Source organism: Trypanosoma cruzi, genomic scaffold, assembly GCF_000209065.1.
Source record: "Trypanosoma cruzi strain CL Brener 1047053516771 genomic scaffold, whole genome shotgun sequence".
NCBI classification, from domain to species: domain Eukaryota; phylum Euglenozoa; class Kinetoplastea; order Trypanosomatida; family Trypanosomatidae; genus Trypanosoma; species Trypanosoma cruzi.
In genome coordinates, this window is record NW_001849477.1 from 62461 (window position 1) to 89222 (window position 26762).

The following is a 26762-nucleotide window of genomic DNA, read 5'->3' on the forward strand; positions in this document are numbered from 1 at the left end:
AAATCATAAGATGAAAAAGCGTCATAAAGAAGTGCTTTCGTTGTATCAGGATATATAAATTAATTAAGACAGCCAGCTCTCCCGCGACCACTCACCTCAGAAGCTCCTAGAAAAAAAAAAAGATCGTTTACTATATGCGATAAAAAGCTGGCAGCATTGAGTGCCCTACAGCCACCGGGCTCCCCTCTTTCCCTTCTTTCGCAAAGTGAAATATTATGAAGCGGCGGGACTACAGTAAAATATACATTGCAGTCACGACATCACAGGGAAAGAGGTATCGAAGAGAATCCCACATTCTCCACAAACCCAAGCAACGGAAGGGTCGTCCTCACACGCCGTACCGTCCTGCATCATGACGTCCCAGCCACATTCGGCCTTATCCGTGCGCAGCAGCCGCATGTACCCGTTTTCACCCCAGCTTGGAGACCATGAGTTACGTAAAATCCAGTAATCAAGGTTCAGCTTATTGTCGTGCCCATAACCCACAAGTTGTACAACATGGTTAATTGTGATGTTCTTGCTGTAGTCACAGCCATTAAAGATACCTCCAGCGTATGCCGACCAGTACGTTGCATCGACGTTGACTGACAAAGGACCGTTTTTGGCAAGGGCCTCCATGACGGCATCCTGATCGTTTGATGGAATCTTCACGTAAGATTGGACCTGGGCAACGGCGATCACATCCAATTCGTTACGACAGTCACCTGTTTCGCCTCTATATGACGTGTAGGAATACACCCACTCTGATGTGATGCCTTGTTTAGCGTATTCATAGGCTAGATCTGCCGTCGAACCATAACAGCCACCTGTCCCACCGCATTTTTTCGGGTTGGGCGCACACGATGTTAATTGCTGCTGACTGAGCACGTGAAGCCTTCCAGTTAATATGGCGAAATGCGACTCCATCTCTTCTGCCGCACCATGGGCCCAACAACTTCCACAACGGCCCTGATCCTTTACCGCCGTAAGAATAGCGGGGGAGGAGTTGCGGTAGTCTACCTCATCGGGGATTCTCCCACCACTTGACTGGTATCTGCGCTGTAAACTCTTCTGGGCGAGGTGGCTCATCATGCGCGGCCTTGCACCGTTCAGACTGGCAAGCTCCTCCGGTGTCCAATCTGACATGTGGTTGATGCCCATCACATACAGATGGTTTCCTGCCTCATTGTGGGTACGCACCCTGGCCAGCGTCTGCTCAAATAAGGCCCTACGACGCACATATTCCCTTGCGTCGTATTTTTTTCCATATTCTTGCAGAAAGCGGTCGAAAGTGTATCCATCAAGATCTGGCGGCTTCGGTCTTCCTTCAAAAACGGTTAGAACACCAGTGGCCGTAAACGCGAAATGGGTAACAAGTAAGAAAAGCAACACAATCATATGAATCATAAAAATTTTCTGCATCCTTTCCCTCCGCCGTACGCATTTATGCATTTTATAAATGTGTTTTGTGAATATTTACTAGGGACCTTTTTCCTTTTTACACACAGAGTAATTGGAGAAATAAACACGCATAAGTGTGTTGGTCATCGAGGAGGAGAACCCACCTTTTCTTGACACTCTTATGATCTTTTCCCTTTATGCATACCGCACGTACAACATCCAAGATAGATGTGAATATCACTGTACACTCCAGAGTGGTTCGGGCAATTTCAAAAAAAGAGGCTATCACCAACCCTCTTGCCTCCTTTTTTTTTTCGTTTCGTATGGTTGATATTAAGCTGCTTTCATTACAAATGAGATGATCAATGCAAAAGTAGAAAGAGAAAAAGGAAAGGAAAAGAAAAGCAAAAAAAAAAAAAAAAAAAAAAAAAAACTGTTGATATCTATAAAATGGAAAAAATGGTAGTGTCATGACATCATTCCAGGCAGGGCCCACCCCCAAACGATCTATACATGGGAATGCAGAAGAGCAAGGCTGGCGAGCAGCTGGTCCAACTGCAGCCTAAATTCTTGAATCTGTTGGTTCTTTTGTTCAATCAACATTTCAGTTTTCTGCTTCGCCAAGGTGAGTTCAAAATCGGCCACACGCTTAACTTCCAAAATCTCGTGGGCGGCCTCACGCTCCTTCTGCAGCTGACGAAGTTCCAGGTACGCTAGTCGTTCCGCAACACTCTGGAGAAAAGCAGTACCCTGTCGTGGATTCTCAAGCGGGAATTGGGCAGCTTTTTGACAGGCCCATGAGGCTTCTTGTAAATTTTGCTGCTGCTCGGCAATGGTCTTCATCTCCCGCTGGTGGTTCTCTTGAATTCGTTTAATGTCATCATTGTGCTCCTGTCGTATATGTTGTATTTGTTGCTGATACTCTTGCCTTGCAGTTCCTAGGCGCTCTTCCCAGCGTGTATGTGAGTCGCGGAGTGACTCTTGACTCTCCATAAGCAATCTTTTGTACACCGCCAATTCGGCACTAAGAGTACTTATCTGGGCCTGCATGCTTGAAATAACATGAGATGAAAAGGTGTCTTCCCCCTTTTCCAGCGGTGGTGAGACTGCAATAGGTTTTCTTGTCGCATCATGCGTGACTTGTGACAACTGACTTTTCAGAGTGTCATTCTCCTTGCGGAGAGAAGAAATGACTTCTTCTACCTGGCTAGATACTCCCTTTTGTGCCGCCAACATGAATAACTTTGTTTTCTCCGGCAGAGCTGGAGCGGCGGCACTGTTTTCGAGTAAGCAAGCACCAGCACTAGCCGATTTCTCTACTTCTGGCACGGGTGATGTTTTTTCCTGATCTCTTTCCCTCAAGGTTTCTCTTACCTCCGCTAGTTGCTTTTCCAACTCGCGAACCCTTCGCGTTTGTGCATGCATTAAGCGAAGCTTAAGTTCGTCCTCGAGCTTCTCAATCTTTTCTTGATATTGAATTTTTATTCGATCCGTTTCCACCCTCAAGCGGGTGACCGCCGCCTCAGCACAACGGTCTTTTTCTACTAGGGCCTCCTCCAATTCCTTTATTTTCAGATTGAGTTGCTTAAACTGCTTTGAATCCTGCACGGAGGGTTGACAACTTCGAATTAGTTGCGCAATGCTGTTCGGGTGTTTCTGGTTAAGTGCCTCTTCCAGCTCTACCACACGCTTGGTGAGATACTTCACACGTGCATCTTTCCCAACACGCTTACGTTTTCCGTCGTCATCTATGGCCCCCGTCTCGTGTAGTCTAGCACGAAGACGGTGGATGGTGTCTTGTTGTTCTTTTAGTAGTTCCTCCTGGGAATGGTTAAACTCCTGATGCTCCACATACCATGCAATCTTCCGTGCCATATCCTTCACAGTCTCATTGTGTTCCGTCTCTTTGCGCTTTAAATCTACGCGCAAGTTGCGAACCTCCAACTCCATCTCTTCAAATTTCTTGATGTCAAGAGCGGCTAAACGTGTCTCGAGATCTTTTTTCTCGCGTCGAATCAATTCTAACTCCAGCTGCAATTCCCGCACTACCGTTTTCTGATGTTCTAACTCCATACGCAATTCGTCTTGGCTGCACTTTTGCTCCCTTTCCGTAGAAACAATGGCAATTGGCGGTACAGGTTGGCCCACGCGGGAATTAGGACCTCGACCACTCGCCAAAATACTGTATTTGGCCTCGACGCTCACTGCTTTTTGTTCCATCTCGTTCAATTTTGCACGCAATACCCGCCGCTCCTCATGAAGATTTGCATTGTCCTTTTCCAAGGCTTTTAACAGACGTTCTTGCATAAGCATCTCTTGCCGGACTTCCTCTAGTTCTTCCTTCGTGACAATAACTCCTGAACGTACTGCCTGCCACGCTACAGTGTGCTCACCCTGGATGCTCTTTGGACTTTCGTTTCTTAATGACAGCGGTTCATCGCGACTTGTTTCTACCCTACTAATCTCCACCAGTTTTTCTGTGCTCGTCATACTACTTACCGCATCCTCGGCCTGCCGTTTCTTTTTCACAGGCGGAGTATTCTTCACATCGCTTTCCGATTTCACAGCGACACCGCTTCCATATTCACTTCTTATAAAGCTTCCAGTGCAATACGCACTGCTCTCCCCGGCATCCACATCTCTCCGAGACTTGAGAAGGGCCAAAAGCTCCTCAGAGCTTTTCCCTTCCAGTGAGGCCGTAAATTGTTCCTTTTCCCGGCTTTCATCACGTGCCAGGTAGCGCCGGACGTCTTCTACAGGATCCTCGCCCATTGGATAAAAGGATAAGGACAATAATAATCCGACGGACAGGCCAAAAAAGCCCTGAAACCACAAAAATTATATATATTTATGTGTACAATGAGAAAAAGGAAAAAGAAAAATGGGAGAAAAAAATACACTAAGGAACCCAACACAAGTTAAGCCAAATAAAAATCAAAGTAATCCAGAAAAAAGTTTCTGCATAGGTAATAAAAATACAAATTGAGATATTTCCAGCTATTAGGATGATTCGATACAAACAGAAGAAGTGTTTCAAAGCTTTCTATTCAGGATTTCCTGTAAACGAAGGTTAACACTTTCAATCACTGGAGGGCTTCTTATGTTGCCACTTCCGTTAAAACGAGTCGGCGATTCTGAAAAATGTTTTACTGCTGCTTCTTGCGTTGGCAATAATGCGGATTTTCTTGTTTCTGGCGAATTCCCTCTTGAACCCAAATCAGGTGAACGAATATCAATTTTTCGGGAACAAAAAAACAAATCGCCCTTTTCATCTGGCAAAATATGAGTCGTCGTGCCAATGGGTGGTTCTTCTGCTGAAATAAACGGAGATTTCTCTCGTGATTCCCGCCCTGTTGCATGTGTAGAAAAATGATCATCAAAATAATATTTGGAAGAGGGTATATGAGCAACAGGGGCGGGAATCCTCGTGGAATGTAATGGTTCTTGTGTTGTGGTTGAAGAGGATCGGCGTCGCTCTAAACCCTTATTCTCAGCAAATTCATGAACTATGTCAAGGTTCTTACTGCTGATAAAAGAGACACCTGCTGCCACATTACTGCAGCGGTGTTCTCTTCGAGCCTTCGTTACAAGATTTTTATTCTGCAAAACGAACATCTGACGAAGGTTTCCGTCCGCAATCCTACCACCTGCTTCTTGTTGAGGATTGGAGTCACTTGGGAAGGAAGAACAAACTGTATCAGACCCAAGTAAATTGATGTATTGCAAGTTTTTTGAAGCTTCTTCCTCTTGTTGCCGTAATCCAGAAATACTCTTGCGTATTTCAATAATTTTATTGCGTGTATGCGCCCAATCCAACTTTAAGTTTTTGACGTTTTCCTCGGTGGCCAGTTTCTTCTCCTGAAGCACTGCTTTTTGGCTTGCCTTTGAATCGAGTTGAGTCTTCAGTATGTTTAGGCGCTTCCTTGCTTCATCCAGAGAGACTCTGAAGGATTGCGTTTCCATCTCAAACACTTTTTGAGTTTCTTTAATTTCATGCTCCTCTTCATAAAAGTCCTTCACTTTTTGTATTTCATTTTCAGTCTCCTGCATCTGCTTGCGTTTATTCTCACGACTGGCCTCTATTTGCCCCTGAAGTTCCACTTTCTCTTCCTCCAATGCTGTAATTGCCCGCCTTGTATGAGCAACATCGTTCTTTGCATGGTCAAGCTCAAGGGTTTGGGACCTTAGCGTGTCAACGTTTTTTTTCTCTTCGAATTGAGCCTTCTGGGTTAATTTCGAGGCTTCTTCTAGGGCTTGCTTCAGTACAACTATTTCCATAGACAATTCCAGTATTGTCTCATTCGTTGTGGCTACACTATCCGTGAGTTTCGGAGAGTTTTCTAGTTCCATTATGTCTTCCTGCAACTTATCCCATATATCTTTCTTCTCATTATTTGCTGCTTGAAGTTTCAATATGGCTCCTTCCATGCTATCAACCATTTGTCGAACATCTTTTAACACATCCCTCTGCTTAAAAAGCTGAGACCTGGCTGTCTGATGGGCATCTTCTAGTTGTTTTCGATTATTCAAACGAAGTTCTCCTTTCATTTTAAGTGAGTCAAGAATTGCCGTCATGCAGTTCATCAATGGAACCACTATTCGAGTTACTTCAACGTAACATGGTGCCATCTTCTCCGTTAAAGATTTATGAAGTTGAGTCTTCCCAGGCATTAACGTCGTTGCATTAACAGGGTTCTCATTCGGGGGCATTTTCAGTTTCAATTTTAACTGTTTATTGTGTTCCTCACTCATTTTCCAGACATTCTGAAAGTTCTTAACAGCTTTCCTCAATCCATCAAGATGATATTTGTATTTTTCATCATGATGCGTGATAAAGGCTGCAATACGGGCCAATGCTGTTCCTGTTAGTTCTTCGTTTCTTTGTGCCGTTTGAAGAGTTTGACGGGTCGCTTCAATTTCATCTTGCATTCTACCAACAGTTAAAATAAAATCATCATCCTTTGCCTTCGTGGTAGCATTTTCCGGCATCAGAGGAGGGGGAACACCGCCAATTTTCTCACTGATTAGATTCATAAGAATCGTCTCCATTTTAGCATGCCCTTCATTTCGACTCTCGATAGATTCCGTTAGGTTCGATATTTGTTGTTCGTAAAATTGCAACGTTTCGACTAATTGATCAACATTACATCCAGTTTCTTTATCAAGATTCATTGCAATATTCTTCTCTAAGAGATTACATATTGCGACCGATAAAGGACCCCACTTCCTTTTCTTTATTTATATATAAAAGGAACGCAGCACATATATATAGGTACAGGAAATGAAAGAATTGAGCATTGATTTTATCAATGTACACAGAAATAAAAAGAAAAAGACACACACCCACACAAAAAAAAAAAAAAAAAAAAAAAAAAATACACCGGGAAAGTATCAAATTTGTTGCGGAAAATAAGCTTCTATGCAATTAAAGACGTTCTGATATTTTCTTCAGAAGCTCCTCCGCAACCAGATCGGGTGCAATTTCATTGCTTCTACGAATATCTAGAGATATTTTTACCTTTTGCAAGAAATTGGTGATAGAGGCACCATTTATTGAGTTCAGTTTCCAAGTTAAAACAGTAGAAACGGGATATACTAGTTCCGTCACTGAAGATTTATCTATCAATCCTCCTTCAGACAAAAACACCAGCAATGACGACCTTGTTTCTGTAGGCACCGAGTCAACCAAAGTCCAAAGCCCTTTGGTTTCCGGAAGCCGAGCCAGTTTAAGGCCAAGCGATGACCACACAAGTGCAGTAAGCATGTCTGCTCGAGCCAGACCAAGAGATACTCGTTCAGCATCTCGCACAAAGAAATTAAGTAAAGAGAGTAATGCCGCCGCTGGTAAATCATCTAAACAATTCTTCTGAGAAAAATGGGCCACAAACTGAGTGGCCACAGACCTTCTTTTGCCTGTTCGGACCAAACCGTCAGCTATGGAACATACCGATAACATGTTTACGCCAGCTTCCTTTTCTATTAATGCTGACATAAATCGGTCAAATGCCTGACTGCTTGCACCAAATCGAATTGAAAATCCCACCGCAGTCATTAATTTATTGTCTGTAGTAGGTATTTTCTCCACATGCTTTAAGCAGTATCGCCACAGGCTTACTCCAAGGGGTGTTAACTTTTTTGAAGAATTACCTTCACCTTGGGCAAGACGTTGAACAGCATGAGCAATAATAAGAAAACAAATGATATTGCTATATTGGGGAATGACAGAGGCCATGGCTCCTGCTCTTAGTAACGCATCCGTCCGAGAAAGTGAGAAACTTATCGCATCTTCCGAAAAAAGTGAAGTGACAATCTTCAGAAATCCTGAAAGCTGTTCAGAAACAAAAATCTTTTCCATCCCTTTCGCGAAAGGGGTCTCGGCATTGTTATGAATGCTGAAACTGGCGGCAGCCGAAGCAACAAAAAGAGAGTATCCCATAGTCTTATGCTCATTTTCTCTCTCAATCATAGAGGAAACCAATTTTTGTGCCATTTGCATTAACTGTTTCCAGACGACCTCTGATGATAAAGTCCATAAAGCATGGACAAAAACTAAACTCGCTTTCCAATCTTCTTCTGACCATTCGACTTTTGTCACCACCTTCAAGCACCACGACTCCACTCGGTCTAGAATACGTTCAAGCAACGACCTATCATCTATACCAAGTGCACATAAGGCCAGAAACAGACGAGTTACCAAATGTGGGGAAAGCAAGTCAATGGCTTTTTCCTGTTGAAATATACCAAGAAGAACCGGATGGAAGGCAATATTCAAGGAATCTAGCTCATGCGCCGCAATAAAATAGATGGCCACATCTTTTGCATCAGCTATTGCCATTCCTCTCTCAAGGAGCCGACAGCCAACCCATAAGAGTGAATCTACTAGAGCTTCACAAGATACTCCTGCCTTTACTCCATCAAGGATCAAAGAAAGCATTGATCCAACGGGAAGCCCTGTTTTTACCCGAGAAAAAATGGAATTCAAAGATAACTGATAAAACTTTTCATTTTTAAAAGCTAGTTGGTGCTTCGCGAGTGACTTGATGATTGATACACAATGTCTTTCCGTGGCACTACTCATGCCTTTTCGGGTGCTTAAATTCTCAAGTAGCTTGGGTACGTCAGTCTTACAGCCTTTATCCTCGCCAGCAAGTTTTAAAGAAGTTTCACAAATGTATAGAGTGATAACATCAGAGCTCCAATCATCCATTGATGTGTTTTTTGTATTCATGTGGCAATTTGCACCCTCGTTAAGTTTTTTTTTATGTAACAATTTTTTTTTAATACCAAGCTCTTGACATCTATCGTGGATTGCACGCATAATTGGCTGATCACAAAGGTGCAGCTTAATTATTAAATTTACAATACGAGGAAATTCATTTCTTGATACAATGCGAATAGCCCCTGGTAGTTTCATTATACATCCCTTTAAATAATTTTTCTTGAGGCTCTCCGAAATATTGCCATATACCATGGCTTCTAGCACCACAATTATTTCACGGACGGACGCTTTTTCAAATCCAATTAGAGGTACAGAAGAAAATACAGATAGGCTTAGTCGGGTCTTAAGAATGTCCAAAAGTCCCGTACGTTGTTCAAATAGAAAGTAATTCACTAATGGTGGTTGTTTTTCTCCTTCAGAGAGCACGTTTTTTTTCAGTTCACAGAACCACATACCCCTTTCTCCATAAAGCAGTCTGCAAATAAGAAGATTATACAAAATCTGTGCATTTTTTAACACTTTTGTTGCATTAGACCATGTAAGCATCTCCAAAATAACACAAGATACCGGACGGTTTTGTAATTCCTCACGGGCAACATGTTGAATCAAAGAAACTAGGACTAAATTAAGCATATCCAACAATCGTTTCAAAGATCCCTGAGATCTCTCCTTCATTTCACCGTGATCAGTCGTAACGTCCATTATCAGCCCAGCTTCTTGGGAAGGAAGAATGGAGTTCCCCAAGCCAGAGCATTCAAGCAGTGGACACAAACCGAAAAGCAATAATAATAAATCCATAGGGCCACCATCTTTGATTTCTTCCATTTTAATCCCTCGCATCAGTAGCATATAGGAGGTCTTCAAATATGCCGTTCTCAAAGACAAAATGGGCGAACAAAAAGCAGATAAAGCCCACAAAAGATAAATAAGTTCGGATTGACTTAGCAGCATACAATCAATTGAGTCCACCCTTACAACCAAACTTTCCAGCAGAGAATGCTGAACCTCAATAGGAATCCCTCTATTTTCTTTTGAAGTAAGGAGCCTCCCAATAGTGTACGATAATGTTGGTAGCAACTCTGTTTGACATTGCCTCACCAAAGTTTGAATGGATTCTAGGGCATGAGGAATAAAACTGGGTGATAAGCGGGAACCAACATTTGTAATACAACGAAGTGTTTGTAAGCACTCATGATCCCTCAATTTTTTTGAAAAGTTCAATTGAGCCAATTTATCCTGTATCCTTACGCATTCAACGCTTCCACAGACACTTTTTTCAACGAGCAATGCAAAAATTATATTAACGGTTCGACAAGAAAGCTCAGGTAAATGGGCGAAACAGACTTTTTTCAGCCGCAACCAATCTTCTCTCGATGCAATTCCAAGAGATGAAATGGATAAAAGAAGCTCCGTCAAATTCTCATTCGCAGTGTTTTCTCGCATATAGCTCTTAAGCAAATAATCATCTAAATCCTCGTCCGCCTCGGGGGAAGGGGTGGCGGCGACTGGGACCCCTTCCAAAGCCCTGCCCAACAACAAGCGCAGCCGCCTCGCCGGAATCATGGTAAAAAAGCTAGGCCTCCTACAAACTAAAACGGGAATGGAAAAGAAAAAGATAAAAGTCAAGCCAAAAAGCTAAGGGACACGAGGGCCGGCGGCCGCTGCTGGTGGCAGGCCGCGGGCCTTGGCGAATGGCGGCGACGGCCAGCCCCCGGAAAACGCCCACGGGTCAGGGGACGGCCGCCCGAGAGCCCGCGCAGGGACGCGCTCACCCCGTTTGGCCGCGGGAGGCGGCCGGGATTCCGCGCTCGAGAGCTTTTTTCTTCTATATTTTTGGGTGTCGTGATTTATTTTTTTGTGTTAGCGGCTTCTTTTTATTTTTTATTTTTTCCTTCGGTATCCGGCGTAGGGGAGGGGCGGGGCGATAGAAGGGTCGTTTTTGTATTTGCAATTGTGTGGCTTATGTCTTCCGGCGCCAGTACGGAGGGAAAATGCTTGCCAGAAGACAGCGATATTTCGTGGGTATTGATATCATCAGTTCTTGTCTTAGGAATGATGCCGGGTTTGGGTTTTTTTGAGGCTGGTCTTCTTCGTTCCAAAAATACAACTTCCGTTTTTGCCCAGATATTCAGTGGATGTGCCGTTCTTTCCGTACTATGGGTGTGTGCCGGATATTCCCTAACGATGGGTAGGTCGGCAGGAGGTAAAGGTATTATCGGTACTTTTCGGCGTGCCTTTATGATGAATGTGGACTACAATACTTGCTATGGTGGAACTGTGATTCCAGAGGCTTTGTTTGCCTTTTTTCAGATGATGTTTGCAACAATAACACCACTTCTTATGACTGGTGCCTATGCAGAGCGATTGGCCTTTCGCCCATTTTTGTTTTTTACAATTTTATGGGAGATTATTGTGTACTTTTTTGTCGCTCACTGGGTTTGGGCACCTGAGGGCTGGATGCGCGGAATGGGTGTACAAGATTTTGCTGGAGGCATTGTGATTCATGTTACTGCTGGGGTTTCATCATTAGTATGCGCCGTTGTTTTGGGACGTCGTCGAGATTTTCATATTCATAGAGGGGAAGCTCCTTACTCCTCTCTTCCTCTTACTTGTATTGGGGCTACCATGCTATGGACTGGATGGTTTGGGTTCAATGGGGGGAGTGCTCTTCAGTCTGGAAAAGGAGCCGTTTATGCTGTGATTAATTCGCAGGTGGCAGCGGCCGTTTGTTCATGCTGCTTTCTGTTTTTTCATATGCTGCGAACCAAAAAGGCGAGTCTTATTGCCATGATAAATGGAGCCATTGCAGGTTTGGCTGGTATTACTCCTACTTCCGGCTATATTACTGTACCTAGCTCTATTATATGTGCTTTTTTTATTGCAGTTTTTGCAACCGTATCTGTTTATTTGATCAAACACAAATTACGCATTGATGATGCGCTTGATGTTTCCAGCATCCATGGGGTACCCGGATTGGTTGGGGCCGTTTTTATTGGGTTTTCCGGATCTTCAGCCGTCGGTGGTGCGGATGGGTTGCTTTACGGAGGAGGTATAAGACTACTTGGATTACAATGCCTGGGTTGTATTGTGGCTGCTACATGGGCAGGATTTTGGACATTTGTTATATTACTTATCATTGGGCGATTTTATCGACTACGAGTAACAGACGAACAGGAACACCACGGGCTAGATCACGGACAGCATAGCGAAGTTGCATGGATTTTACAGGCGTCAAATGTTGGAGGAGACGCTTTACCAATAAAGAACCGAAAACGCGTAAAACAGGTTCGAAACAGCAGCCTGTTTATTGGAGAAACTGGCACATACATTGTAGAAAAAGAAAGGGGTGACTCTATCTTGGTAGTTGAGAGAGTGAATAATGACGAAGTTGACATTGATGACGACCCTCGCGAAGAGGGTTTTAATACAATGACTTTGGCAGTGAATGCTGATGCAAGGAATGAGATTACTACCGATATTGACGAACGGCTAATCAATTGCAGCTGAAAGCCGAGTAAATTTTTATGAGAAGTAAACAAAAACGAAATGTTTTTATTTTGACTCTTTTGCTTTTTTTTTTTTTTTTTTAGTGTTTTACTTTATTGAGACAATATTTATGATATCAAAACTGTTTTTGTTTGTTGCTGCAGCATTATTACCATTATTTTCCTTTAAATGCTTTTATTAGAATCGCGTGTGCTAGTATTCCACTTTTTTTTTTTAGCTTTAGTTTTTTTACTGAACGAGCTAGGAGAGATATTTTTGTTTATTTCCTACCTTTTTTTTTCTATTATGGGAAGGAATTAAATTAGCATATTATAGTAGTGTTTGTCGGAGCAATATGAGCTGTTGGCTTATTGATTAGTGTTATTTTTATTTATTTCATTTTTTTTTTTTTTTTAAAATTGAAAGGAAATCTGTATCATATGCCTTGTTATTTTTCTTACTACATGTCCTTTTTTTTTTATTATTCTCTAACGGAAAGCCAGAAGCAAGAAAAATTTGAAAACTATTGTTCTGGGTCAGATAATTTATCGAAAATAAACAGGCACTAATTCTTAATGCATGGAACCTCGGCGGCAGTACAGCCCTCAGGAAGAGGGGAGCTGTTATTGTGGATTAATAGCGTTTGCACTGCCCAATACCCAAGTGTTGAATCATTACGTGATGGTGTTGCATATTGCACCATAGTTGATGCTGTAACTAGTCGTGTGGCGGAGAACTGCACTGCGCTTGGGCTACCGGAGGCAAAAATTGCCCAATCACGAGCAAAACGTGCATCTCTGCTTCTCAGTCGTGTTGAATGGGGAATTACAACGGTTACTTGCATCAATCAAGACCCCTCTTCAGATACTTTGCAGGAGCGTGGACATTGTGAAAAAAACATGCAAACACTACAATTTATGCTTCGGGGCTGCGTACCACCAGAATTTTCTTTAGAAGTTGATGTAACGCGTTTGGCGGCAGGAAAACTTCAAGAGCATATCATGCTCCTGAAATGGATGTATCAGTTTTTGAAGAAGATGCTGAACACGTATTCCAGGTCGGCTCTTGAGCGACGCGCCAATACTTCTGAAGGTACTGGGCACGTGGAAGGTGTGAGGCCGACAAGAGCTATGAAGTTGCAACAAAAAATGGTTCGAGAGAAGTATATGGAGTTCGATTTTGCTGGACCTGTCCCTAACAACGAAACAAAGAATAAAGAAGTGGAGACCAGCATGCGAGAGGATCCTACGTTCGCCAAAGACATTAAAACAAAAAATAAAAGCCAGGCTATAAGAATGAGTTCTTTTCCTACGATTGTATCTGGGGCAGTTGATTTTTCGAAAGATGAAGGCGAAGTGTTACCGAAATTTCATGTGGAACATCTAGATGAAACAAGCAAGGAGAATCGGCATATATGCAACCGCAATTCCCAACTTAATATCGATTCTAATGGCTCTCATTTTTTTTTAAATCTGGATATAGAATCTTTGTTTTTGTTACCTCAAGAGTGCCTTGCTGTAATGGAGGATATGAGACGGGAGGTCGAGTCTTATGAGGCGATTGCTCTTGCCGCGTATAGACATCATCAGCATTGCCTAACAGGGTCTAATGATGAGCAAGAAAGCTATTTTACCGGAGGGTATTCTATTAATGAAGAATTACTATTGAAGAAGGCTCCGATCATATCATTAGAACAGCTTGGTCTTTTGCTGGAGGAACGAGACAAATTGTGGCAAACTCTAGAGGTGCTTCAGAATGTTCTTTTACGGAATCTAACTGGGTTAATAGATGGAATTGGAAGTACTAACTCTGCTTCACCGCTTATTAAAAAAATACTGTTGGCACTTTCTCCATTATAGATGAGAATAATTATATTGACCAAGTATCATCTGGTATTTATATACATGTATTTTTTTAAACTGACTAAGTGGGATAAAGTATGGCAATTCTATATGTTTTTCGGATTGTTTTATTATTATTATTATTATTTTTATTATTTTTGATTTTGGCGATAAGTATGAATGAAAGCTTTTTTATCTCTTTTTTTTTTTTTTTTTTTGATTCAACCGGTGAGATTGAGGGTTTTGTTTTTGTGTTTCTAGAGCTTGGGATGTCACAGCGGGGTATATATGTGCGAATATTTTTTACATTGGTGTTACTGTTTTGCTCATGGGGGATGCTATTGCAGATGGCAATGGTTATACGTGGGGTTTCTGTTAACATACGCATTGCAAGGGAATTTTCCTCAGTGGCATTGGGTATCGCAGCTTACGCTGTGCTTTTTCTATCTGAAAGTTCGCAATGGATTGGAGCTTCAGGTGAAATGCAGAGGAAAAATCATTGGAAATTTTTTCTTATACCGTTGATGGTTATTCTGGCGCTTCACTTTTTGGTCCACCTAATGATTTCTGCCCACCACCGTCAGACGCAAGAAATCATGTTGCTACTTTCCCGTTTTTTGGCTGATTTCATCATGTTTTTTTGTGGCTGCGCAGTTTTATTGGGGCTGAATTGTCGAGGTTTTTCGCATTTTTGGAGTTCAAAAGTTCATAAAAAAAATGTTGAGTCCGTTCTTTGTGGCTTGCCGTTTTGGCGGATGCGCATTGCTATGACATGTGGGTGCTTGATGATTATGTTTTTTTTGCTAATTGCTCCCTCGTTTTTTCAAGGCGACGCAAGGCGCTTCCTGGAAGTTGGTATGCTGGGAGACCGTGTAGACTTTTGTGGACTTGAAGGTCTGCAGTTGTCGAGTACTGCCGCCACAGGATGGGTTCTTCCAGAATACTTTCATCGAAGGCTGCTTAATGCTTTTACTGGCAGTGATCAATGTGGGAGTAACAAGATCTCCTTTCTTGGCGAAGAAGAGGGGGTCGTGATTGTATCTCCTATATGTCCAGATGGAAATGAGCAACCGACTGTGTACATTGAACGTCCGGAGCGAAGTGAATTGAATGGAGGGACAGAAGTTCTCCCCAAGGTGCTTAAGATGAGCCAAGTATGGCATCAAACTCTAGAGAAGCGTTATGGTAAGAACAAGACAGTTCACGAATCTATGGGTGTTATAGTTAAACGTGACTCAAATGGAGTGATTAAATCTGTGGAAGTTATTCCTTCTTCTCTCATTCCGGTCCTACGGAAGCCTCGGAGTGATCGTGAAAGAATTGTACGTGAAGGTTGGTTGTCGAAAAAAGTTTGGGTTGTTCCATTGGGGGAGAGTGGAGCCTACAGTATTTATTGCCCTTCTTCAGACTATGAGGAATATCATATATTTCCGCCCATCCGACATTCCAAGAGAGTTGAACATGATTTAACGAGAAGGGAGATAAAGAACGGAGTTATTCCTCCAGCCAGCGTTCTCGTTTTGGTGTTGGATGCCGTGAGCCGTCAGGAGGTACTGCGCTCTCTGCCAAAATTCAGCAATTGGCTCCGTAACTTCCGGAACAATGAGTCAAAAAAACACGTCTTTGTGGAGGCACAGGGCGCCACAACACTGGCTCACAGCACGGTCGGAAACCTTGTGCCACTTTTCACAGGCAATATTGAAGGTATGATGAAACACAGAAAACATGAGATTATGGAATCAAATCTCTTTCGGTTAGCAAAAAAAAAGTATGGCAGTCGGCTTGTTACTTCCTATACGATAGGAGACTGTCTTGATGTGATGTTTTCGCTATTTGGTGAGGAGACAAACAGTGCTGGGTTTGGAGAGCCGTATGGTAATGATTTAGACTATCACACATTTGGGCCTTTTTGTCACATCCAATATTCGGCGCTTGAGGGAAATTTTCAAGGGGCCAACAGTATCTTGAGACGATGTATAGGTCAGCAATATGTGCATGAGTATGTGTTAAATTATACAATATCTCTTTTGGGACGACGGTTAAGAAGACGACGACGAGAAAAACGACATCCAAACGGTAATCTGTCGCAAAATGCTTCTTTAGCCCCTCAGGATGATGCATTCCACTTTTTTCATGTGCTGCACCTTGTTGAGGGTCACGAGGGTTCCCATGGTGTGATTTACCTCGTTGATAATGCACTTACCGCTTTTCTTGAAGAGCTTCGGGTGGGCCTTGGCTTTTTTGACGATCCTTCCAATGTGCTTTTGATGCTTTCTGACCACGGAAATCATATGGGTCCCTACTATGAATTAACCGCACCCGGGAAGTTGGAACGGGCTCTGCCGTTCGTGGGAATGATTTTTCATCGTGAGTTGTTGGCCGGCATTGATCAAATGAAGGGATACAAGGCGGGATTATCACTTAAGAACTTGATGAAGCGAACGCGCCGCATCTCGACCACATTGGATCTCTACATGACTCTTTGTGACTTATTGGATGTGAAGGGGAAAGACCCCAAAAAGGATTTGGGTTTGGATGCTTTGCCGTTGTCTTTTTTTGATGCACCTGAAATCCCTTCTAGTTTTGAGAGATGTCCCGATATTGGGGCACTAGATGACAAGAACTCTGGATGCTACCTTATGTGGTGCGAAAGGAAAAAAAATAAATAATGAAGTCATTACTGTTTGATTTCTTAATTTTTTTTTCCTGGGAGCTTGTGAGGAGAGTGATCGCGGGAGAGCTGGCTGTCTTAATTAATTTATATATCCTGATACAACGAAAGCACTTCTTTATGACGCTTTTTCATCTTATGATTTTTTGGCAAGAACACGACGTTGGGGGATCAGGGAACCGATAGCGGCTGGTTAATTTTTATTTTATTTTATTTTGCCATGCCACCCACACCCTTTTGATTCCCTTCTCGCGGTGGGGTCTTGTGGCTGCAGGACCCCAAAGTCTGCCACTTCGTAAGTAATAAATATATATGTGTCGAATCCGAATAGAGTGAGCGGGCCACAACTGTGGCTAATGGATGATTTATATATACACTTACTTGTTGTTAAACTTTGGGGATATGATGGATCCATTCTTATTCCATTCATTCCTTTCTTATTCCTATCTGGATTGTTTTCTATGATTGAGAAACTCAGGATTTGGCCAGCCGCCCGGAAATTTTTTCTGCTTTCTTTCTTTTGTAGTGTGTGTGTGTGTTGGCGTGGTGTTGCGAATAAGTAGTGTGACTGATTGCGCGTGTCGGGGCATGGTGTTTTTTTTCCGGAAACGACGCACTGCCTCGTCAACATGTGTGTGCTACTGCTCCTTCTTTTCTGGCTTTCTTTTTTGTGAGGGTGCGTAGATAGTGTGCAAAGTGCGTATTTATGCGTTCTGGGGGAGACGGTAAAAAGGGCCCTGGGCCCGCGGCATGCATTTTTTTGTTGGTAGCATTACCGCTGGTGACGGCCATGTGTGTGCGTGGTGGGGGGCCCGGTGGAGGTGTGGGCGAGGATGAGGGAGAGGGTGGCGGTGCGTGGCGCAGCACCGATGCCTTGCACCCCATTGAGGCCGAAATGCGGCCTTACGTGCGCGAGATGATAGGGCACGCCTTTAACTCCTACATTAAGTATGCCTTCCCGAAGGACGAGTTGCGCCCGGTGAACGGGGCAGGGAAGAACACCATGGGCGGCTACGGGTGGACGCTGATCGATGCGCTCGACACGCTGGCGGTCGCTGGCTTCCACACGGAGTTTCGTCGCTACGCGAGGTGGGTGGAGGAGAATGTGAGCTTTGACATTGACATCTCTGTTTCTGTGTTTGAGACGACGATTCGGGCACTTGGCGGACTTCTTGCGGCGCATTTTATGTATGAGGAAGGCGTGGTGGAGATCGTCGCCTCGGAGCACAACTACACGGGTGGGCTCATGCGTCTTGCTGTGGACCTGGGCAACCGGCTTCTCCCCTGCTTTAACACCAGCACCGGCATACCGTACGGAGCAGTTAACCTCCGGCACGGTCTGGATCCGACGGAGACAACGATTGCCAGCACTGCCGGTGGTGGCACCTTTTTGGTGGAGATGACCGCTTTGTCGGGCCTCACTGGCGACGACAGGTATGAGCGAGCCGCCCGGCGTGCCTCCGAGGCATTGTTTGCCGCACGAAGCCCTCAGACTGGGTTGATGGGAAACCACATTGACATCATGACCGGCCGTTGGCATCTATTTGATTCTAGTGTTGGTGGTTCGATGGACAGCGCTATCGAGTACTTTATCAAGTCCCACGTCATGTCTGGGGACATTGGCGACTGGGAGCGTTTTGAGCGGACGGTGCGGGATGTCAACCGCTATTTGAGAAAATGTGGCATGTTGACGACTGTCGATATGCGCAGTGGCCGACCGTTTTCTTCCGCCCATCAATCCCTGGCGTCGTTCTTTCCGGGCAACCTGATTCTTGGCGGCCATCTTGCTGAGGCCACTGAGAGCAACTGGCCGATCCACAGCATCTTCAAGCACTTCGGGGCGTTACCAGAGGAGTTTTCTCTGGGAAGTGGGGGTCCCCATGGCGGCTACCCGCAGCGTCCCGAGCATGCGGAATCTGTGTACATGCTTTACCGCGCGACCCATGATCCTGCGTACCTTGTGATGGGGAAGGAGCTGGCATTGGCGATCAACTTGCGCATGAGGACCCCGTATGGGTTTGCCACGCTGCGCAACGTGGATCTTCCGCACGGTGATGAACAGCACGGCGACACGATGGAGAGCTTCATGCTTGCCGAGACGCTGAAGTACCTGTATCTTCTTTTTGACGAGTGCAATGCGGTGCATGTTCAGGGGAAGCTCCGTGGCAGCATCCCGTCGTATTGCGCTGCTGTGGAGAGCGGCAGCAGTGTGGGGAGTCACGTGGGGTGGGTGTTCAACACCGAGGCGCATTTATTCCCCAACACGGCCGAGTGGTGGGGGCCAGTGTCTTCGAATAATTTATTTTCTGAATTGCTAGAGGAATATCTTATGTGGGGGGAGGATGTTGTGCCTTTTGCGTTTCCTTCGGATGATCGCTTGGGGTGTTATCCTCTTTTTAATCATGGCGGCATTGCTGCAGGAGTGGAGTTTCATCGCAGACGCTTGGATGTAATTGATAGTCTTATTGATGACCTTCATGAGTTGCAGGGCGGTGACAATGACCGTGGAGGAGGAAATACCGCCCCGCACCGATTTTACTGTGCTAATCATGCGCTGAGTGACGTTGAACGGATTTCGAAGTCCATATTCCGCTGAATTGGCAGAATGTTTGTGCATGAAATGCTTTTTTTTGCTTTTTCTTTTTTTTTCTAGGAGCTTGTGAGGAGAGTGATCGCGGGAGAGCCGGCTGTCTTAATGTATTTATATCCTGATAAATGAATGCATTCTTTATGATACTTTCTACCGTATGAATCTTTTGGGAAGAACGCGACTTTGTAGGGGCATGGAGCCGATAGAGGCCAGATAATATTTGTTTTTATTTTTTACAGACACACATGTAAGTTTAAGGAAATGGCATTGGTTCCCTACACACCCTCCGAGTGGTGTGATATTGGCGCCCGTCTCTGGGACATGGTGTGCCAATGTGGCGAGACCCAGGTGCAGATGACGTTCATTAATGGTAACCAGATGTCGGACGAGACGTTAACTGTGGCCGCATCATCGACAGGCTTATGCTTGTTCCATGGACCTGTCTCTAAAGCATGGCAGGATTCCACTCTTATTGGACATATTGCGAATCTACGGGCGCCTCGGATCCCTAATTTTGAGACACAAGCGCTCCTGCCCGCTATGGGGGCAGCCCGGGAGTTGGGGCACCAACAAGGGCTCATCACTGCTGAAGGGAACGCCTGAATTTTGATTACGCTAACGCCGTCGCGGACGTGCAGAATCGGAATGATCAGCTTAACTCGCAGGTTGAGGAAGCGCATATTAACCTATCGGTGAGGGAATCCAATATCGCCGGGGCCGGCAACCAGGTCTCAGAACTAAAACAGCAGTTGGAGGCCGCTCACGCCCAATTACGGGAGCGCGAATTCAACTTGGGAAGGCTCACTGGTCAATTCCAGGAACGGGAGGCACGCCATAATGCACAACAACCCGCGCGGGAGGCGGAGACGGCGGGGCGGGACGAGGCACCCGCTACCCGACACGTTGCCAACGATGGCGTATCTACACTCCCGCATCAAACGGATATCTTGATGACTGGAGGCGTGCCTAGCAGCGCGTCCGACAAAGTTCGGCGGCTTACAGACGCCCTCACGGCAATGTTGGGAGACCACATTTCCACCCTTCCACGCCGTTGCCTTCCCGCACTTCTCCCCTGGACCCCAATTACCTATGGAAGAGGACCGCGGTTTCTGCGCATTCGACGTCACCACGTGGCCCACGCGTATATGGAATGAGGGCGCCTCCGGAGTCGTTTCCGACCTCCGGTGCGCATACCAATGCTGGCAACAGGACGACGAGCAGGTTGAACTTGCCTTTGACAATTTGGTCGAGTGGATCGGCGTGCTGGAAGGCGGGCAGGATCCCACCGATCGCTTCATGAATTTGGGGAGGCCCCTAATGAATACATTCCGGATACAGCTCACGATTGCATCCGATCCCGGCATCCGGCTTTCCAAACTGCGCGCCCGTCTACACACCGCTGTTCACCAGACGGACACCTATGCGAGGGCAGTCCAGCCTCTCGTCGATCGGCGAGAAACCCAACGCACTTTGCGATGCCAACGATGTCATACCTATGGACACGACGCATCTACACGCAACGTGCGCAGCGCAGCCAGTAGGGATTACTCGCAGCGCACTCGGCCATTAAAAAACGGCGAGGGGCTGCCGGCTGCTTACGAGGGCGGACGAAAACAGCCCCATCCATTCCACCACCTCCCACCATTACGCACAGGCGTCGCACCGTACCGCAGACACTTCATCCGATATTTCTAATCGCCCGACGCAATCGTCGAGAAGGGCAATGGAGCTTATCCGCCAACGACGCTTGACTATGGTACGACGAATCACCGACATCCCCGCCTTGGACAGGCTATATGAGGAGAGCGAACGAGGTCGTTCGAGAGATGTGTGCGCCGTCAACGTGGAAGCAGAGAATGTTTCTAGCGGGCAATTTACAGCCTTTTGCTGCACGCACAAACGGCCGATCAACGCGGAGAGTTGTGCGGCCTTTTTGACGGCCATATTAGATGTGGCGACATCGACCCGACGGCAGCACGCCAGGATGCTGCGGTCCATGTTGGAAATGAATCGAACCCCGCTGGACATGATGATTCTGGGGATACAAAAAAATGCGGCACGATAAGAGGCGAAGCAGACGCGCCCCTTGACAAAGGAAGGGATGAATCAAGTTATCCGCAGTCGGACCGATTGGAAGCAACGTGTTGTTTTTCGACTTGCGTGGATAACGGCGAGCTGTTGGCCCGAGATTGCGGCCTTAACTCCCAACAATTTCATAATGGAGGCGGACGGGGCCATAATTTTGATTTGGTCCGTGGCGCCGAGGACGGCGAAAGCGGATCCCCACCGCGCCTTTCGGTCCGTCAGGATACGAGGGCAAGAGGACGTGTTAGACACTATAAAGTTATGCAGGACACTTCGACGCAACGAGAAACTCACGAATCTGACGGCTGCCCACGTGGAGCGAGCTCTGGCTCCTTGGAATGCCACGGCGCATTCCACAAAACGAGGAGCGTTGAGGCACGCTGCTCCAATCGTGGAGGCATACAATTGGATCCACACGTGATCTCGCAGTTGGCGGTGCACGTCGATCCGTTCGACCTTCCCCAGAGCACAGTTTGATATTTGGGGAGGTACACCACAATGCTGACCCAGGTGTTGCCGCCGGTCGCATTGATGTGAAGGGAGAAACCGCGCAAGGGCAGGAACCCTGGTTGAGAGCGGAGGAGTGTTTTTCCATGATTTTTGGTATCATGCTGCTCCAATAACAAGACGCGCGCCAAGGAAGCGTCTGGCCACTCCACAAGAGGAACGAACCATCCCGCTACAAAAAGTTAATGCGCCCGTATTGAACCTGGAGTGGATCCAGAGCCGGTTGAACCCGGCGACCTTGGAGAGACTCATGCAAGTATGTGGGCACGTCGGGCGGTCCCCTTTACCTTTATCCTCCTCCGGTAACGCGCGCCAAAGCTCACGGAGGATTCCAGTCGCTGAAGCGCGATTAATGAAGGAAGCGGGAATTATCGAGGACGCTTCTTCCACAGTAACAAGCGGCGGATGGATGATGCCCTTTTCTGTGGTGGAGGAGAAAACCACCGGTTCACGACGAGGATGGATCGCGTGGCCACGCGACGAGAAGAGAGACGACCCTTACGAGGCTCATGTTCCTCTTTTACACATTTCCCGTTATTTGTCACCTGTGATGACTGAGGCCGCTTCCTGCGTGGATTTAAAGGCATCCTTTTTTCTTTCTTTGTTGCTGCGGGGACTCGGCATCTCTTTTGATGCCGCGTGGAGGATGGCACGCTGGTGGAGCTGGCACGGCTCCCAATGGGATACAAGGCCAGCCCAGAAATTCTCCAGATTATTATTACTTCGGCAATTGCGGGGGTGACGACGGTGGTTCACTTTCTCCGAGCTGCACCTCCATTGGTGCGTATCGACGTATTGATCGATAATATACGCATTGCAGGGTCGAAGAGCGATGTGACATTGTGGGAAGCCCAAGTGCTTCGTAATGCGGATGGCCGTCACGCCACGATGGGGGAGGATTGCGAATTGGGCGCCACGCAGTACACCTTCCTGTGGGTGCAGTTTGATCATACTCATCGGGCGGCATTCCTGAGTGACAAGTTTGTCCGGTCTGTATGCGCCATGTCGTCGCTGAAGTATTTAACAATCTCGGAAATGGAGGTTGTGGCGTCACGCTTTTTGTACGCGGCTGCCATTTTGGGCACGCGTTTATGTGACTACTACTTTTTCATTAGGGCAGTGCGACGACGATTATCCGCACTTAACCGGGGGATTGTGCAGGAGAAATCCCCGGCAAACCTTTTGCCGTCAGCGTTTGGTTTGGGCGAGAGATTGCAACACATCATCGAGAATATAATCGTAAGCGAATCATCAAGCCCACGGAAAAGGCATCGGCTGTCATCATCACGGATGCATCGCTCCGTGGATGGGGAGCCGTTTTCATTTCATACACCGGCGACGTTAAAATTGCCGGAGGGAAATGGAGAGGAGGGAGAACTTTTCTTATCATGCAGGCGGAGGCACGCGCGGTACGCTTAGCCTTATCGGCTTTTTCCGCCATCTTGCCAACCACCATGGACGTTTGGGTGGACAACACTTTGCTGCAAGGAGCGGCGAATAAAGGCAGCTCAAAATCACACGCCATGACGTGGAAGCTGCAACGGATATATGAGTTTTTGGACTCTCGCAGATTACATGCATCCGTTGCCTACGTGCGGTGTGCAAAAAACCCCGCAGACGGCATATCACGCGGTCGTGTGTTCACACTTCAGGACTTGGCGAAGGGGTGGAACTTGCGAAGGGGAGCGGCGGGGTCTTTTGGCTGGAGGACCCCAAAGTCTGCCACTTCGTAAGTAGTAAATAAGTAATAAATATATATGTGTCGAATCCGAATAGAGTGAGTGGACCACAACTGTGGCTAATGGATGATTTATATATACACTTACTTGTTGTTAAAATTTGAGGATATGATGGATCCATTCTTATTCCATTCATTTCTTTCTTATTCTTATCTGGATTGTTTTCTATGATTGAGAAACTCAGGATTTGGCCAGCCGCCCGGAAATTTTTTCTGCTTTCTTTCTTTTGTAGTGTGTGTGTGTGTTGGCGTGGTGTTGCGAATAAGTAGTGTGACTGATTGCGCGTGTCGGGGCATGGTGTTTTTTTTTCCGGAAACGACGCACTGCCTCGTCAACATGTGTGTGCTACTGCTCCTTCTTTTCTGGCTTTCTTTTTTGTGAGGGTGCGTAGATAGTGTGCAAAGTGCGTATTTATGCGTTCTGGGGGAGACGGTAAAAAGGGCCCTGGGCCCGCGGCATGCATTTTTTTGTTGGTAGCATTACCGCTGGTGACGGCCATGTGTGTGCGTGGTGGGGGGCCCGGTGGAGGTGTGGGCGAGGATGAGGGAGAGGGTGGCGGTGCGTGGCGCAGCACCGATGCCTTGCACCCCATTGAGGCCGAAATGCGGCCTTACGTGCGCGAGATGATAGGGCACGCCTTTAACTCCTACATTAAGTATGCCTTCCCGAAGGACGAGTTGCGCCCGGTGAACGGGGCAGGGAAGAACACCATGGGCGGCTACGGGTGGACGCTGATCGATGCGCTCGACACGCTGGCGGTCGCTGGCTTCCACACGGAGTTTCGTCGCTACGCGAGGTGGGTGGAGGAGAATGTGAGCTTTGACATTGACATCTCTGTTTCTGTGTTTGAGACGACGATTCGGGCACTTGGCGGACTTCTTGCGGCGCATTTTATGTATGAGGAAGGCGTGGTGGAGATCGTCGCCTCGGAGCACAACTACACGGGTGGGCTCATGCGTCTTGCTGTGGACCTGGGCAACCGGCTTCTCCCCTGCTTTAACACCAGCACCGGCATACCGTACGGAGCAGTTAACCTCCGGCACGGTCTGGATCCGACGGAGACAACGATTACCAGCACGGCTGATGGTGGCACCTTTTTGGTGGAGATGACCGCTTTGTCGGGCCTCACTGGCGACGAAAGGTATGAGCGAGCCGCCCGGCGTGCCTCCGAGGCATTGTTTGCCGCACGAAGCCCTCAGACTGGGTTGATGGGAAACCACATTGACATCATGACCGGCCGTTGGCATCTATTTGATTCTAGTGTTGGTGGTTCGATAGACAGCGCTATCGAGTACTTTATCAAGTCCCACGTCATGTCTGGGGACACTGGCGACTGGGAGCGTTTTGAGCGGACGGTGCGGGATGTCAACCGCTATTTGAGAAAATGTGGCATGTTGACGACTGTCGATATGCGCAGTGGCCGACCGTTTTCTTCTGCCCAACAATCCCTGGCGTCCTTCTTTCCGGGCAACCTGATTCTTGGCGGCCATCTTGCAGAGGCCACGGAGAGCAACTGGCCGATCCACAGCATCTTCAAGCACTTCGGGGCGTTACCAGAGGAGTTTTCTCTGGGAAGTGGGGGTCCCCATGGCGGCTACCCGCAGCGTCCCGAGCATGCGGAATCTGTGTACATGCTTTACCGCGCGACCCATGATCCTGCGTACCTTGTGATGGGGAAGGAGCTGGCATTGGCGATCAACTTGCGCATGAGGACCCCGTATGGGTTTGCCACGCTGCGCAACGTGGATCTTCCGCACGGTGATGAACAGCACGGCGACACGATGGAGAGCTTCATGCTTGCCGAGACGCTGAAGTACCTGTATCTTCTTTTTGACGAGTGCAATGCGGTGCATGTTCAGGGGAAGCTCCGTGGCAGCATCCCGTCGTATTGCGCTGCTGTGGAGAGCGGCAGCAGTGTGGGGAGTCACGTGGGGTGGGTGTTCAACACCGAGGCGCATTTATTCCCCAACACGGCCGAGTGGTGGGGGCCAGTGTCTGCAGAGAGCGCAAGGGAAGAGGAGGAGGTCTCGGGAGACACGCTGACACAGCGCCGATTGGATGTAATTGATAGTCTTATTGATGGTCTTCATGAGTTGCAGGGCGGTGACAATGACCGTGGAGGAGGAAATACCGCCCCGCACCGATTTTGCTGTGCTAATCATGCGCTGAGTGACGTTGAACGGATTTCGAAGTCCATATTCCGCTGAATTGGCAGAATGTTTGTGCATGAAATGTTGTTTTTTGCTTTTTTTTGCTTTTTTTTTGCTTTTTTTTGCTTTTTTTTTGCTTCTTTTTTGCTTTTTTTTCCTCTTTCTTTCTTTTGTGGTGTGTGTGTGTGTTGGCGTGGTGTTGCGAATAAGTAGTGTGACTGGTTGCGCGTGTCGGGGCATGGTGTTTTTTTTCCGGAAACGACGCACTGCCTCGTCAACATGTGTGTGCTACTGCTCCTTCTTTTCTGGCTTTCTTTTTTGTGAGGGTGCGTAGATAGTGTGCAAAGTGCGTATTTATGCGTTCTGGGGGAGACGGTAAAAAGGGCCCTGGGCCCGCGGCATGCATTTGTTTGTTGGTAGCATTACCGCTGGTGACGGCCATGTGTGTGCGTGGTGGGGGGCCCGGTGGAGGTGTGGGCGAGGATGAGGGAGAGGGTGGCGGTGCGTGGCGCAGCACCGATGCCTTGCACCCCATTGAGGCCGAAATGCGGCCTTACGTGCGCGAGATGATAGGGCACGCCTTTAACTCCTACATTAAGTATGCCTTCCCGAGGGACGAGTTGCGCCCGGTGAACGGGGCAGGGAAGAACACCATGGGCGGCTACGGGTGGACGCTGATCGATGCGCTCGACACGCTGGCGGTCGCTGGCTTCCACACGGAGTTTCGTCGCTACGCGAGGTGGGTGGAGGAGAATGTGAGCTTTGACATTGACATCTCTGTTTCTGTGTTTGAGACGACGATTCGGGCACTTGGCGGACTTCTTGCGGCGCATTTTATGTATGAGGAAGGCGTGGTGGAGATCGTCGCCTCGGAGCACAACTACACGGGTGGGCTCATGCGTCTTGCTGTGGACCTGGGCAACCGGCTTCTCCCCTGCTTTAACACCAGCACCGGCATACCGTACGGAGCAGTTAACCTCCGGCACGGTCTGGATCCGACGGAGACAACGATTACCAGCACTGCTGATGGTGGCACCTTTTTGGTGGAGATGACCGCTTTGTCGGGCCTCACTGGCGACGAAAGGTATGAGCGA

General features: G+C 47.0%; 10 protein-coding genes across 10 annotated transcripts, besides 26 other annotated features; 6 read left to right on the top strand and 4 right to left on the bottom strand.

The window, feature by feature from the left end:
- Window positions 1-9753: a sequence feature (heterozygous, Esmeraldo-like haplotype).
- Window positions 4-108: a mobile genetic element.
- On the bottom strand, window positions 253-1431 carry Tc00.1047053508317.10 (cysteine proteinase, putative; the record flags this gene model as incomplete). Its single annotated transcript, XM_806864.1, has 1 exon — window positions 253-1431. The coding sequence occupies one exon, from the start codon at window positions 1429-1431 to the stop codon at window positions 253-255; it is 1179 nt and encodes a 392-aa protein (XP_811957.1).
- Window positions 1758-1813: a sequence feature (A-rich).
- On the bottom strand, window positions 1888-4152 carry Tc00.1047053508317.20 (hypothetical protein, conserved; the record flags this gene model as incomplete). The annotated part of the gene is made up of 1 exon (XM_806865.1): window positions 1888-4152. One exon carries the CDS (start codon window positions 4150-4152, stop codon window positions 1888-1890), a length of 2265 nt encoding a protein of 754 aa, XP_811958.1.
- Window positions 4414-6552, bottom strand: Tc00.1047053508317.30 (uncharacterized protein; the record flags this gene model as incomplete). Its single annotated transcript, XM_806866.1, has 1 exon — window positions 4414-6552. One exon carries the CDS (start codon window positions 6550-6552, stop codon window positions 4414-4416), a length of 2139 nt encoding a protein of 712 aa, XP_811959.1.
- Window positions 6730-6756: a microsatellite.
- Tc00.1047053508317.40 (hypothetical protein, conserved) lies at window positions 6806-10162 on the bottom strand (the record flags this gene model as incomplete). The annotated part of the gene is made up of 1 exon (XM_806867.1): window positions 6806-10162. The coding sequence occupies one exon, from the start codon at window positions 10160-10162 to the stop codon at window positions 6806-6808; it is 3357 nt and encodes a 1118-aa protein (XP_811960.1).
- Window positions 9754-11274: a sequence feature (haploid, Esmeraldo-like haplotype).
- Tc00.1047053508317.50 (ammonium transporter, putative) lies at window positions 10562-12106 on the top strand (the record flags this gene model as incomplete). Its single annotated transcript, XM_806868.1, has 1 exon — window positions 10562-12106. The coding sequence occupies one exon, from the start codon at window positions 10562-10564 to the stop codon at window positions 12104-12106; it is 1545 nt and encodes a 514-aa protein (XP_811961.1).
- Window positions 11275-11588: a sequence feature (areas merged during assembly that could not be assigned to a particular haplotype. This can correspond to areas where the two haplotypes were merged or to regions with more than two copies in the genome that were merged during assembly.).
- Window positions 11589-17293: a sequence feature (heterozygous, Esmeraldo-like haplotype).
- Window positions 12149-12203: a sequence feature (T-rich).
- Window positions 12467-12506: a sequence feature (AT_rich).
- Tc00.1047053508317.60 (hypothetical protein, conserved) lies at window positions 12661-13944 on the top strand (the record flags this gene model as incomplete). Its single annotated transcript, XM_806869.1, has 1 exon — window positions 12661-13944. One exon carries the CDS (start codon window positions 12661-12663, stop codon window positions 13942-13944), a length of 1284 nt encoding a protein of 427 aa, XP_811962.1.
- Window positions 14025-16595, top strand: Tc00.1047053508317.70 (uncharacterized protein; the record flags this gene model as incomplete). The annotated part of the gene is made up of 1 exon (XM_806870.1): window positions 14025-16595. One exon carries the CDS (start codon window positions 14025-14027, stop codon window positions 16593-16595), a length of 2571 nt encoding a protein of 856 aa, XP_811963.1.
- Window positions 14055-14083: a microsatellite.
- Window positions 14115-14144: a microsatellite.
- Window positions 16636-16910: a mobile genetic element.
- Window positions 16791-16814: a sequence feature (AT_rich).
- Window positions 17294-18432: a sequence feature (areas not merged during assembly with more than two copies in the genome that could not be assigned to a particular haplotype).
- Window positions 17304-19193, top strand: Tc00.1047053508317.80 (mannosyl-oligosaccharide 1,2-alpha-mannosidase IB, putative; the record flags this gene model as incomplete). Its single annotated transcript, XM_806871.1, has 1 exon — window positions 17304-19193. One exon carries the CDS (start codon window positions 17304-17306, stop codon window positions 19191-19193), a length of 1890 nt encoding a protein of 629 aa, XP_811964.1.
- Window positions 17400-17451: a sequence feature (G-rich).
- Window positions 18433-19742: a sequence feature (haploid, Esmeraldo-like haplotype).
- Window positions 19249-19420: a mobile genetic element.
- Window positions 19249-23523: a mobile genetic element.
- Window positions 19743-25043: a sequence feature (areas not merged during assembly with more than two copies in the genome that could not be assigned to a particular haplotype).
- Window positions 23465-23527: a mobile genetic element.
- Tc00.1047053508317.120 (mannosyl-oligosaccharide 1,2-alpha-mannosidase IB, putative) lies at window positions 23932-25725 on the top strand (the record flags this gene model as incomplete). The annotated part of the gene is made up of 1 exon (XM_806872.1): window positions 23932-25725. One exon carries the CDS (start codon window positions 23932-23934, stop codon window positions 25723-25725), a length of 1794 nt encoding a protein of 597 aa, XP_811965.1.
- Window positions 24028-24079: a sequence feature (G-rich).
- Window positions 25044-25314: a sequence feature (heterozygous, non-Esmeraldo-like haplotype).
- Window positions 25315-26342: a sequence feature (areas merged during assembly that could not be assigned to a particular haplotype. This can correspond to areas where the two haplotypes were merged or to regions with more than two copies in the genome that were merged during assembly.).
- Window positions 25756-25840: a sequence feature (T-rich).
- On the top strand, window positions 26025-26762 carry Tc00.1047053508317.129 (mannosyl-oligosaccharide 1,2-alpha-mannosidase IB, putative; the record flags this gene model as incomplete). The annotated part of the gene is made up of 1 exon (XM_806873.1): window positions 26025-26762. A coding segment is annotated over one exon (738 nt), but the record flags the coding sequence as incomplete, so codon positions are not given.
- Window positions 26121-26172: a sequence feature (G-rich).
- Window positions 26343-26762: a sequence feature (heterozygous, non-Esmeraldo-like haplotype).